Source organism: Balaenoptera borealis (genome assembly GCF_965194805.1).
Source record: "Balaenoptera borealis genome assembly, chromosome: 12".
In the NCBI taxonomy this organism is placed as follows: Eukaryota; Metazoa; Chordata; class Mammalia; order Artiodactyla; family Balaenopteridae; genus Balaenoptera; species Balaenoptera borealis.
In genome coordinates, this window is record NC_138869.1 from 53,819,732 (window position 1) to 53,832,397 (window position 12,666).

Here is a 12,666-nt window from a genome sequence, read left to right on the forward strand (position 1 = left end):
GTTTTGGAAACATGCTTGAAAGATGTAGCTTTATTTCTTCCCAGCACCATACCTTCGACTTGACCTCTCCCCGCCTTTTCCTCATCCTCAGTGACCCAGCTCTCGTGTCATCTTCCACGTGATGCTCCCCCTGTCTCCCTTGAGCATCTTGCACCACCCCCTCTGCACGCCCACACCCTCGTACAGGCCTCCAGGCCAGCACACATTCTCCTGCATTGCTTGGTCTCATTTGGCAGAGTTCTTCTCAGGAGCCGAAACCATGTCATTAATCTTTGTTAAATGTATCAAATCATTTGTTAAGGGGATGGTAGGTGAGCTATGGCCCAATTTAATTGTATTTGAATTCAGTTTTTCAAATATCAGATTCTTTGATCTCTATTCAATATCTTGACTCTAGTTTCTTAATGATTTCTACATTCTATTTGCAGAGTAAAGCTTTAGTTTTAAACTTCAAAATACTTCCTCAATCTCTTATTGTCAATGCATTGGGGCTGCTGTTGAGAAAGAGAATTAAATAGTGGTTTCTCATTTAGTTTGTTCTTAGAATACATAATTCTCTGCCTTTTGCATTTAAGCAGCCACTCTGTGGCCTTCGCTGAAGAATAAGGCTTCTTACAATGGGCAGGAGTTTTCACTGTCCACACACACAGCTGTGGGAGGTCCCTGATGGGTATGGGAGGCTCTGCCTTAGCTAGTCCAGTCAGTCACAACTATCTCAGAGACCAACATCATGTATCTTCTTAAATAAAAATAAAAGGTAGCAAGTGTTTCCGAGTCTATACAATAGGGTTGTAGTGGTGAAATTAATCTACGTTTTAGATGACTTGACATTCAAAAGTAACACATTAGTCTTCCCTTTGGTCCTCCTTCAGAGGATCAAGGATACCAGCAGAGGAAGAGAAACGCACCACGGAAAGCTCTGTACCCTCTTTCAGTTAGTGCATCGACAATCTCCACTGTCCTTAAAATGGACTCAATAACTGTGATGTAGAAAACACACTTCAGAACAAGAGCCCCTGTAAATGTACTGATGCTTAGCAAACATCTGTTGCCCATGGTTTATAGTTCCAGAGCCTGTGGGTGCAATTCCATTATCCCTAGGAAGCCAATATGCAGTCACTGGAGGCGCTCTGCTTTGTAGGAAAATGAAGGGCCTTGTCTGCCTCAATATTTGGCTACGCAACTTCCCGGTTTAAAAAGAGTAGAGACGAGCAACAATTTTCTCTGGTTTTAAGTGATTACCTGAAATCTTGGCATAATTGGATTCCATAAGTATAAAACTGGATACATTTAAAGAACACTGAATGTCTGAATGGAAACATGGGAAGAGCATCTTAGAAAATTCTTGATTGATCTAAAAGGGGGACTACATATGCAATATTCAGTTTGACTGATTTTATAATTTTGTAATTTCACATTATTTTAGCTTTTCATTGACTATCTATTAGCCATCACAAAAATGTGTATCATTTTGTGAACTATGCTGAAAATTATTTGAAGTGACTCCCAATGTGTTTTCAGCTATATGGTTGCAAACAGAACTGTAACACTGTCAAAAAAAAAAATGATTTTTTAAAAAACCCATTCCTCCTGGCTATTTCTAAGACTTTGATTTGAGGGGAAAGGCATAAAGAAAGGTAACTATTTTACCAAAAAAATGTATCAGACACCTTTTATGTTTGGTACTTTTAATTCATTTCATTAAAAATAATTTGGCCATTGATTTCACCATGGACACATTCAAAATCTACGTGCATTACACAGGCATATTTTCTTATGTTACAGATGCAAAATGAATCTTTAGTTTTTGCTAGTCCCCAAAGAGCTTTCCTCTTTTCCTTTTCTATATTCCGTCTTTTCTTTTTTACTTTGCAGTCCTGGGAGGCCCATGTCTGCCTCGAGATGATGATTTGGTTTTTCTTCTTTAACCTGGTCATGTACAAGTTACATTATCAGCTTATTTGACATTGACTCACATTTGCATCCCCGGAACAAGTTCAACTTGGTAATTATGCACTGCTTTTCGAAAATGCATTATTGGATTCAGTGCACTAAGATGATTTTGTTTCAGATTTCTGCATCCATATTCATGAGGGGGACTAGCCAGCGATTTTCTGTCTCGGGCTGTCTTCCTTTGATTTTGAGGTATTACACCAGTCCCATAAATTAAGTTAGAGAATGCTGCTGCCCGTGCTCCCGTGCACCTCCTGTTGTCCTGAAAGAGCTTATGTAATCCGAAAATCTTACCTTCCCTAAATGTTCTTCTTTATTTATTTATTTTTTTAAAAAAAATTTATTTATTTATTTATTTATTTTTGGCTGTGTTGGGTCTTCGTTGCTGCATGCTTCTCATTGCACTGGCTTCTCTTGTTGTGGAGCATGGGCTCTAGGCACACAGGCTTCAGTAGTTGTGGCACGCGGGCTCAGTAGTTGTGGCTCGTGGGCTCTAGAGTGCAGGCTCAGTAGTTGTGGCACACGGGCTTAATTGCTCCACGGCATGTGGGATCTTCCCGGGCCAGGGCTCGAACCTGTGTCTCCTGCATTGGCAGGCGGATTCTTAACCACTGTGCCACCAGGGAAGCCCAAATGTTCTTCTTTAAATAAATTTATTTATTTGTTTGTTTATTTTTGGCTGCATTGGTTCTTCATTGCTGCGTGTGGGCTTTCTCTAGTTGTGGCGAGCGGGGGCTACTCTTCGTCGCTGTGTGCGGGCTTCTCATTGCGGTGGCTTCTCTTTGTTGCCGAGCACGGGCTCTAGGCGCGCGGTCTTCAGTAGTTGTGGCTCTTGCTCTAGAGCTCCAGCTCAGTAGTTGTGGCGCAGGGAAGTCCCTCTACCCAACATTTAAGGAGGGACTTCCCTGGTGGTGCTGTGGTTAGGGATCCGCCTGCCAATGCAGGGGACACGGGTTTGAGCCCTGGTCTGGGAAGATCCCACATGCTGCTGAGCAACTAAGCCCGTTCACCACAACTACTGAGCCTGCGCTCTAGAGCCAGTGAGCCACAACTACTGAGCCCACGTGCCACAACTACGGACGCCCGCGTGCCTAGAACCTGTGCTCTGCAACAAGAGAAGCCACCACAATGAGAAGCCCGTGCACCGCAACGAAGAGTAGCCCCCGCTCACCGCAACTAGAGAAAGCCTGCGCACAGCAACGAAGACCCAAAGCAGCCAAAAATAAATAAATTTATTTAAAAAAAAATGTTTGGTAGAGTTTATTTATAAAGTTGTCTGGGCCTGGTATTTTTGTTGTGCAAAATCTTAAAATATTGATTGTTTCCACCATAATTGGAAGCAAAGTCAAGTTCTCTATGTATTTCTATTTCCTCTTGAGTCAGACTTTGGTCATTGATAAGTTTCTTGGCATCTGTCCATTTAAAAACAGTTTTAAATGTATTGGTGTGAAGTTGGTCATAAGATTCTTTCTTGTCAAACTCTGTTACATTCCTCCTTTTTTATTACTTTTTGTTTCATCTCTCTCTCTCTTATACTTAAAAAATTATTAGTGATTGTAAATTTTATTTTTTTAAAGAACTGTTCTTAGAATTTATTGACCTACCTGTGTCATTTAATAATTTCTTCTCTTGTCTTTATTAATGCCTTCCTTCTGCATTCTTTGGGTTTGTTCTATTTCTTTTTCTGACCTCTTGAATATGATGCTTAGATTATTACTTTTCAGCTTTTATTTTTTAGTGGAATAATTTTAGCGCTAAATACTCTAGGCACAATTTTAGCTGCATTCCACAAGTTGTGATAGGTGTGTTTTCATTATTATTCAGTTTTAAATATATTTCAATTTTCATTATGACTTTTTTTGACATATGAGCTTTTTAAAAATATGTTTTTAATTTCCTAAAGTATGGGTTTTCCTAGTTATATTTTGAATATTGATTTCTATCTTGTTTGCATTGTAGTCAGAAAAATGTGTTCTGTATCATATTAATTCTGTGAAATGTGTGAAGCTTGCATTATGGTCCAGTAGGTGAGCAATTTTATTTATTTTTTTGCTGCATTGTGTGGCATACAGGATCTCAGTTCCCTGACCAGGGACTGAACCCACGCCCCCTGCAGTGGAAGTGCGGAGTCTTAACCACTGGACTGTCAGGGAAGTCTCACCAATTTTTATAATAGTTCCATACATTCTTAAGAAGAATGTGAATTTCCCATTTGTTAGATGGAGTGTCCTTTTAATTTTAATTTAATTTTTTATTATCTTATTTTTTAATTGAAGTATAGTTGGTTTACAATATTGTGTTAGTTTCAGGTGTACAGCCAAGTGATTCAGATATATATTCTTTTGGAGCATCCTTTTAAAGTCAATTAGATTTGGATTGTCAAGTGCATCCTCAGATCCTCCACGTCTGTACTGAATCTTTTTGTTTATCTGATTTGCCAGTGACTGAGAGGAGTGTTAAAATCTCTCATTATGAAGCGCGATGCCAATTTCCTAATAGTTCTGTCAATTTCTCCTTGAGTTTTTCTCATTTTGAGGCTATGTATTAGATAGATGCTTCTCTCTCTGCTCATGACCTTGCTTCCAGTGGAGTTTCTGGCAGTTAAGCCAAAGGTGAAGACCAACAAATTTGCCCATGTATATTTCTGATCCACCCAGGAATAGCGTTGAAAACAACAACCAGAAACACTCAGATCTACCCAAGAGCTTTTATAAGAGAGAAAGCAGAGACTGCACTCTTAACACTAAAGACATGAGTATGAATTGTACCTTCTTCTGAGGTGGCCTTGGAAATATTTCTCAAGGATTTTAACATAACATCTGGCTGGCAGAAATAATACCTGTGTGCCCTATGTACATTTTAGAACATACATGAAACAAGTAAAGCAGAACCGGAAGATCTCCTTGCCAAGGCTGTGAGAAGACGAGTGGGAACTTGGACTGTATAAGCAGGGTGTTTTCTCTATGTTGTTTCTCAAACTACATGGACAGAGCATTAAATCCAAATCAAGGGAACACGTTTTGAAGCAAGCTGATGCATAATTAATCCCTCTCGCTTCTAAGAGTGCACATGAAGAAAGCTACTGCTGATCAAAGGAATAGCTAATAGATCTCCAAAGCTTTTTAGAGGTTTATCACTTGCTAAGTTCTTTCAACAGATTTCTTTGAATAAGACTGTGAAAATGCCCCTTAACATGAAAGAGACAGCAAATCATCAACTTTGTGTCCTTGAGTGTATTACTCCACGTCTCAATTTCCTTATCTATCCAGTATTTGTTGTGTGTGTATGTCTGTGTGTCCCTGTTTGTGTGTGTATATTGGAGGAGAGGGGTTAGACTAAATGGCCTCTAATCTGGCTTCTCAAATGTTAACAAGCATATGAATCACAGGTCTATATGGAAATTCTGATTTTTCAGGTCTGGGGCAGCCTGAGATTCTGCATTTCTAATGGGCTCTCAAGTTCTGCCCAGACCGCTGGGCCATGGGCCACATGTAGATTAGTGAGGCTCTAGGCTGCATCTCTGACACTTCGTGACCTGACGATGACTTCATTAATAGCAATGGTGCTTCACACTGACGATCCCTAAATACAGCTGCTCACATTATAAAACCCTAAGAAGACCATTTTTGAGTAAAGAAATCCCCAGGGCAAAAAGAGACCTCAGCTACTGAGGAATGGGTGACAGCATCCATAAAGCTGGACCAGGATGGTGGAGGCAGAGAGGGAAGATGTGGGCCCATGCTGGGTGTGATTTTGAAGAGCAGCAGATAAGATCTGCCAACAGATTGGATAAGAGGTGTGAGAAGAAGGGTGTCAAGGCTGATGCCACAAGTCTTGGCCTGATCATCTAGGAAAATGGCGTTCCTACAACTAAGCAGGAGCAACTGAGGAAGAGCTGGTTTTGGTAGGCGGGGGTGGGGGGTGAGTGAGGGAATCAAGAGTCCATTTGGGTGTGTTAACTTGAAGATGCCTGCTCTCCATTCAGATGGCCATTTCCAGTAGGCTACAGGCATCCAGAGGCAGCAAAGAGGCCTAATGCTAGGAATGAAGTTTCAGAGTCATCAGTGTATAGATAGCATTTACCTTTGTTATCTCATTTAAAGATCACAACACCCTATGGATTTGTGTTATTATTATGCTCATTTTAGAGGTGAGGTGACTGAAGCAGAGAGAGGCTAGGTCTCTTGAAGACCACATGATCACTAAGTGAAGTCCAGCATCTACCTCCACAGCAAGGAGGGGCCAAGGACCAAATATGTCCAGTGCAATTAATGATGAGGATGCCCCCTGCGATTTGGTGAGAAGTGTCAGGGGAAGAAGGCAGGCAGAACTCAGACTCAGGGGACAGAAGAGCTGACAGACTTGCAGCACTGAAATGCAGCTCTGGCTTACATTCCAGCCTCTGGTGAGTTTGGCCCTAAGATACTGACAAACTCCAGGGTTGCTCACCAAATTCAGTTGCTGGATCTGCAATGCTGGACAGAAGTGGGCTGGGAGGTCCTGCAGGGTTACTGCTCTGCCACGAGGTCCTCTGGCAGCTGGCACTCTCTGATTTGTCTTTCTAATGGCACTGCTAAGTGCTTGACGGATGTCTGCACTGATCTGAAAGTATTGTTCTCCCCATTTGATGCCAAAGACTTCTTACCCTAGCAGTGTGCTTTAGCAGCTGGGTGGGCTTGGCAAAAGGGGCCCTAATGGACGCTGACGCTTATTAGAAAGGAGGGTCATGGGGCGCTGCCTGAGGGAATCGCAGAGGCCCCATCTTAACTAGAGAAGAGAATGAATGGATTCCTAGAGCTAAGGAAGTGAAGTGATACCTTGTAAGACAGCAGCTGACAAAGAAGCTATGGGGTATTTGATGCAGAAGTCCTGCTTCCAGTCTGGAAATGGCAGGGACACTCAGTCAAGTGGAAAATCTGTCCAAGGTGGTGCATCCCTGGTGCTTCACCTGCGGGTATTAGAGCTTCGAGGGATAACTTCTGCCAGGAGAATGCATTCAGCCCAAGGTAACAACGCAGGTCAGGACCTGCAACCGTGCTGGGTTATGAGTGACCCGAGGACAGCTTTGTGACCTATGTAGTTTTGCTGCTGGTAGTAAATACTTCATAATTAGTTTTTGGATAAATGAGTGGAAATTAAGTAGTTGTTGACATCAAGAGGCTCATCAAGATTCAGGCATAAGGTGCTGGTTATGTTTCTTTAAGTTCTGGTTTAAGAAGAGGTTCTTTCTCAATGTTAGCAAGCAATAGCATGTAGTCAGCATCTAATAAGTATTCTAGAAATTATTATAAGAAGGGCTTATGCTATTAGAAAACTAAACGATATTAATAAAGAATGTCTGGCTAGATTGTGCAGATCAGTTTTTCAGTCTCAGTTATCTCTGCTGGGGAGGAGCCAAGGTGAGGCCCACACTCCCCGGCACCACCCCTCACCTGGAGTACTTCCGGTGTAGGATGGAGTGGCTCTCTCTGGGATGCTTTGTTATCCAGTGTAGGTCAGTGGGGGAAGTGACGTGTTAACAGAAAGGCCTGGAAGGACCGCTATGTCCTTAGGGCATGAGAACTCAGAAGACAGAACTTAGGGAATGTTAGAGTCAAATCACTGAAATCCACCAGTGATTATGTCCGGTTTCCCTCCAGAATATCAAACACTTGCCCAGATTGAATTCCAGAGCTGGCAGAGAGAGGAGCCTGGAAGTCAGGTGTGCCTGCCTGCTGACCTGGATGACGGATGTGATTCCTGTTTGTGCTGGGCGGTGCTAGATCCCCACACACCCCACTTACCGCTGTTGCTGCGTTTCCGTAGGCCATACACGCCTGCTGGCCCGTCAGCCTCTTCAGGAACCTCCACAAGATCTGAAATCTTGAAAAGAGGGAACAGCGTGGAATGAGCAATGTCATTTCAGGGGCCGACTGAGCAGAGACTGTGATACCAGTAGAAGAGCTAAGGTGGAATTTACATGACACTGTCTTAAGAATCGCATCATTGCTCTTCTGTCTGTTTGGTTAACTTCAGAGAGGCTGTGTGTTGTCTTACAGGCACTGTCCCTCCCTCCCAGTGTCCAGAGCAGGCTCAGGGGTTGGCACATGACAGGTGAATGAGTGCCTATATGCACAGGCCACAGTTAGGCTATTTCCCAGGAAGAGACGACAGAGAGAAATCAGAATTCCTGCCCACACCCTGTCACTTAAAATGGTCAGTAGAACTACAGCTCTTTCTAGGTGAGTGTTAAATATCAATTATAGAGAACAAGATGCACTACTGAGGGATGCATTACTTAGGTATGAGTTAAATGCTGTTTCCATTGCTGTGAAAAGTAATTGTTTTTGTAATAACAAATTCTGCCCTTTCTTGTGTATAAGAGAAGTCATAGTTATAATTTAGGTTACAGAAATAACAACAGTAATAAAGCAGCACTCTAAATAGCTAATTGTTACCAATCATCTATCACGTGCTGTTTTTACATACTTTATATGAATCATCTCATTTATGCTTCACAATAATCCTCTGATAGGCCTATTTTTCAGATAGGAATCTGAAGCCCAGAGACAATCAAGAACTCAACTTGAGGTCTCAGAGCTCGTAAGTGGTGGAGCTGGAGTTTGAACCCCTGGTGCTGTCTCCAGAGCCCATGCTCTTTTTTTCTTTTAAAGTATAGTTGATTTACAATATTATGTTAGTTTCAGGTGTACAGCATAAGAATTCAGTACTTTGCAGATTGTACTCCATTAAAGTTATTTCAAGATAATGGCTATAATTCCCTGTGCTATACAGTAAATCCTTACAGCTTATCTATTTTATGTATAGTAGTTTGTATCTGTTGATCCCATATGCCTAATTTGTCCCTCTCCCCTTCCCTTTCCCCTTTTGGAACCATAAATTTATTTTCTATATCTGTGAGTCTGTTTCTGTTTTGCATATCTGTCATTTGTATTATTTTTTAGATTCCACGTATAAGTGATATCAGACAGTACTTGTCTTTCTCTGTCTGACTTATTTCACTGAGTATAACATTCTCTAGGTTCATCTCTTTAGCACTGTGCTTCACCCAGCAGTATAGCTGGACTAGCTCACATGAGCTGGTGAGAGCCTTTAGGGTCATCACACTGGTAAGCTTGAAATTGGCCACAGTGGGAGTATTTACACCATGGAAATTGTCAAATGCTACAAATCGGGGTCCAGCCCTCGTTGGTCATTAAACATTTACACCACAGATCGCCTCTTTCAAAGGGTCAGATGCCCTACTTCTATCTGTGCATCTCTCGTCTCTTTAAAAGAGGAATTTAGGGGGCCTTAGAGGAGAGTCATATTTGTAAAACAATTTATTTATATCTTACTAGAGAGGAACAAGTTTGCCTTCCTAACTCTCCTCATCAGCTCTAGAGTACTTTAGTACCACCTTCCTGAGACTGATTTCTTCTTACAATTTAGCTTTAAGATTTATTTCAGCCATTCTTCCTTTCATGACACATCAGAAAGAAGAAAAAAAAAATGTCACAGGGTCTCTAAGTCACTTGTACCCTGTTCCTCTGAAGCTCACTATTTCTGAATAGAAGGTGCTATTATTATGTTAATTTAATCTTACAAAACTGAAGATTATTCCTAAACTAGCTAATCAACTCCTAGGAAGTTTTCAAATTTGGTTTCTGCTGATCTTCCCAAAGCCGTCAAGCCTTCTCTATTCTAGAACATTTGAAAGCACTTGAGAGGAGACCTAACGATTTAGAAACAGCCAGGCGGCAACTTCCCAACAATGTAAAGCAAATGCCTCTACAGCCCTGGAAGAAAATAAACCTTTGCTATGTGGGGATATGTTCGCTTTAGGATATAACAATACTGCTAGGATGGCAAGAGGCTGAAGTTCATTACTACCTACCCTGCAGGAAGGAAGCAAAGTCATGTTAAAGTAGCAATCAATTGTTTCTGTTTGCTTCCACTGAGGCAAGTTGGACTCTGGGGAAACAGTGAAGTGACAGATATTTAAGTACAATTTGATTTGTCTTTGTCTCCCTGCAGCTCTCAGAACAAAGCCTTCACAGAGCAAAATTCCGAGAAATATTTACTGATGGAACCAGTGCCAGGAAGTATAAGTGGAATATGATGAACGAACACGTTACTGACATTGAACAAACTATGCTTTTTGCCCCTAAAACCAGTCTGTAGGGTCGAGACATTGCTAGAGATAAAGCTGTTTTAGACACGAAAGCAGCCTGGACATCCCTCAGTTATGCCTGTGACGGTCTTTCTGCTCGTAGCATCAGTCACAAATGTGGAGGCGAAAACGTTCACTGTCTCCCGCGGAGTGTTTCTCAGGATGTCTCCCTGCTGTGACGAGCGAGAGCTCAGAACCGCAGCAGCAGACATCGCTGCTCAGGCGGGCAGGTCAGGCCCATCTCTGGGGAGCCTTCTCTCTGCTACAGAGTTGTGTGGCATCTTGGGGCATTCATAGAAATTCTGGTTGGGACAGCCAGAGAGAGGATGATGACACCAGGCCACAGAGATGCACACAACACTCATTTTAGATCAGGTAAAACATAGGAGAGAGGTGCTTGGGAGGGTGTGTGTCCCATGGAGGGAAGCCCCCCCCTCCATTCCCCGCCCTCTCCCCGGGGAGGGCAGTGTTTGTGTGAAAGAAATCCAAGGGTGCACCTTGCCTTAGAGAGACAGGACTGAGAAAATGTGAGAAATGGCTGTATTCTTGAACTGGGATGTAGCTGGAAGGAGAACTGGACACAGCTGGGACTTCTCTGCTTCTGCCCCTTGTTTGGGTCGAACCTTTCTATGTGTCGGGCGGATAAGCTAGTAGTGGTGGGAGGGGGAGGGAGAGAGAGTCAACGAGCCTGAGGCCAGGAGCGTGGTCTTTAGGAGGAAAGTAAAAGGATCTCTGGGGGTTGGCCCCAGAAGGTTAACCTTTAGTGGCCCAAAGGCACTTGGAGCTCCCTTTAAAGGCTGCCTGACCCCCAAGAGACTCCCCCCGCCTGATGCATTTAGGTGGGACCCACACTGCACGGTGCCCGAGGGAGGAAGAGGACAATTACCGAGGTTCCGTGAGGCGAATTGGAGCCGCTGCCAGAGCTGCCCTTCTTGGTTCTCTGGGCCAGGGAGGTGCCGAAGCGGAGGGTCTCATAGACAGGGTCCACCTTATTGCCGCAGGCTGCAGCAGAAGAGAAAGCTCACCTGAGAGACGGGTTTCCTCATATCACGGTCGGGATAGACAACCACCTATCATACCTCCTGGGTTAACGGCATCGAAGAGTAGGTCCTGCACAAGAGACCCTCTTACCCCTGGGAAAATGGGGCTTTTGTGGTCAAGCTTCCTCACAAGCTGCCCCACGACCTGTGCCCATTTCCCAGGTCCCTCCACTGCACTCAGCCCTCTGTGCTCCCAAACCTTTGCTGATTGACTGGCTTTCCTCTTTGTTATCCACCCGCAGGACTCCAGTGCCCAGGTTCTTCCCAGAGACCAGCTTTATTTCCTCTAGTGAAAGGCCCTGCTCACCAAGGTACGAAGTCTCGTGACACAAAGTTTGCAGTAGGAGGCAACCGTTTTGAAAGACTTGGACATTACCAGGCTTCCTGGAGTTTCTAATTAAAAGCTTTCTAGTTTGTAAATTTCTAGTTTAAAAGTTCCTCCCCCTGCCCCCACCAAAAGGCAAACATAAATGTAGAGATTTTCAGAAAGGGAGAAGCAATGGAACTGAAAGATATTGTTGAGGAATATATTCAAGCCAGAAATACCTAAAAATATTAGACATTTTTTCCTCATGAAAGAATAAACAATATTCAGTAAGCTCCTTCCAAGCATTGGTTTATAATGTATACCTATTTTCTACAAAAAATTATGCAAAGCAGCCATTGCTGTTTTCATTGTATAGGGTCCAGCAGGTTGAGTAGCTTGTTCAGACACACAGTTGGCCAATGGAGGAGCTGGGCTTTGACCCAGGTCTATGGGATGCCAGGCTCCATGCTCCTTCCACTCTGCCATGCTGCTGATGGCCTTTGGGACCTGGGTTCTTTGAAGCTTCATCAGGGAGAGGACAAAAATTTCTGGAGAATTTGGTTCACCTTAAGTTTCCCCTCCAGCAAAACAAACAACCATAACCCAATTAGCCACCAAACGAATGCCACCCCCTGGCCCCCCACTGGTACGGCAGCACCGGGACCTGGGAGAAGAGCAGCCATCAGCTCTGACGTCACTGCTCCAAACCCAGCTCAGCCCACCGGGTCCCAACTCACCAATGGGCATAACTTCTTTAATGCATCCAAACTGTTCATGAATGAGCAAGGGGGAGCTGTAGTAACGCCGAAACCCCTTTGGCTGGAGACAGAATGAGAAAGAGAAGGGCTCAATGTTACTGATGAGATGGAGAAAACCCCACGAGAACTCTAAAAATGAAACCAGTTGGTTCCTCTAGGGGTGCCTCCCTGTCTCCCTTTAAGACGCTGACATGTCCTATAATTTATCCCTGGGGTCGGGTTGGGAGGTACAGGTGTCAATAAGCAAGCTCCACTCCCTCCAGAAAGCAAGCCCCCAGCCCTGCCCTCCCCCATCCTGCTTCTCCTCTGCAGGTGCACATTGCAGCCTCCTTTATGTTGGGCTCCTCATTATTTCCCAGGATACAAATGGACCATTGTGTGTTATTTCACCACGTGGTTTATTAACATCATTAAAAGGCCTCGGCATGGGCAAGCAGACCTCACAGGTAGACCTGA

The 12,666-nt window shown here is 43.6% G+C and overlaps 1 protein-coding gene across 4 annotated transcripts in view; it reads right to left on the reverse strand.

Moving 5' to 3' along the window:
- STAC (SH3 and cysteine rich domain) overlaps positions 1-12,666 on the reverse strand; it is a 108,272-nt gene that overhangs the window by 34,483 nt on the left and 61,123 nt on the right. For 3 of the 4 annotated variants that reach the window (XM_082348697.1, XM_082348699.1, XM_082348698.1), the window contains exons 4-6: positions 12,190-12,271; positions 10,992-11,107; positions 7,737-7,815 (exon numbers count right to left, since the gene is read on the reverse strand). In XM_082348697.1, the coding sequence (XP_082204823.1) occupies positions 7,737-7,815; positions 10,992-11,107; positions 12,190-12,271 (277 nt within the window). The remainder of the gene's footprint in view (positions 1-7,736; positions 7,816-10,991; positions 11,108-12,189; positions 12,272-12,666) is intronic. The other variant, XM_082348700.1, reaches the window with a different exon arrangement.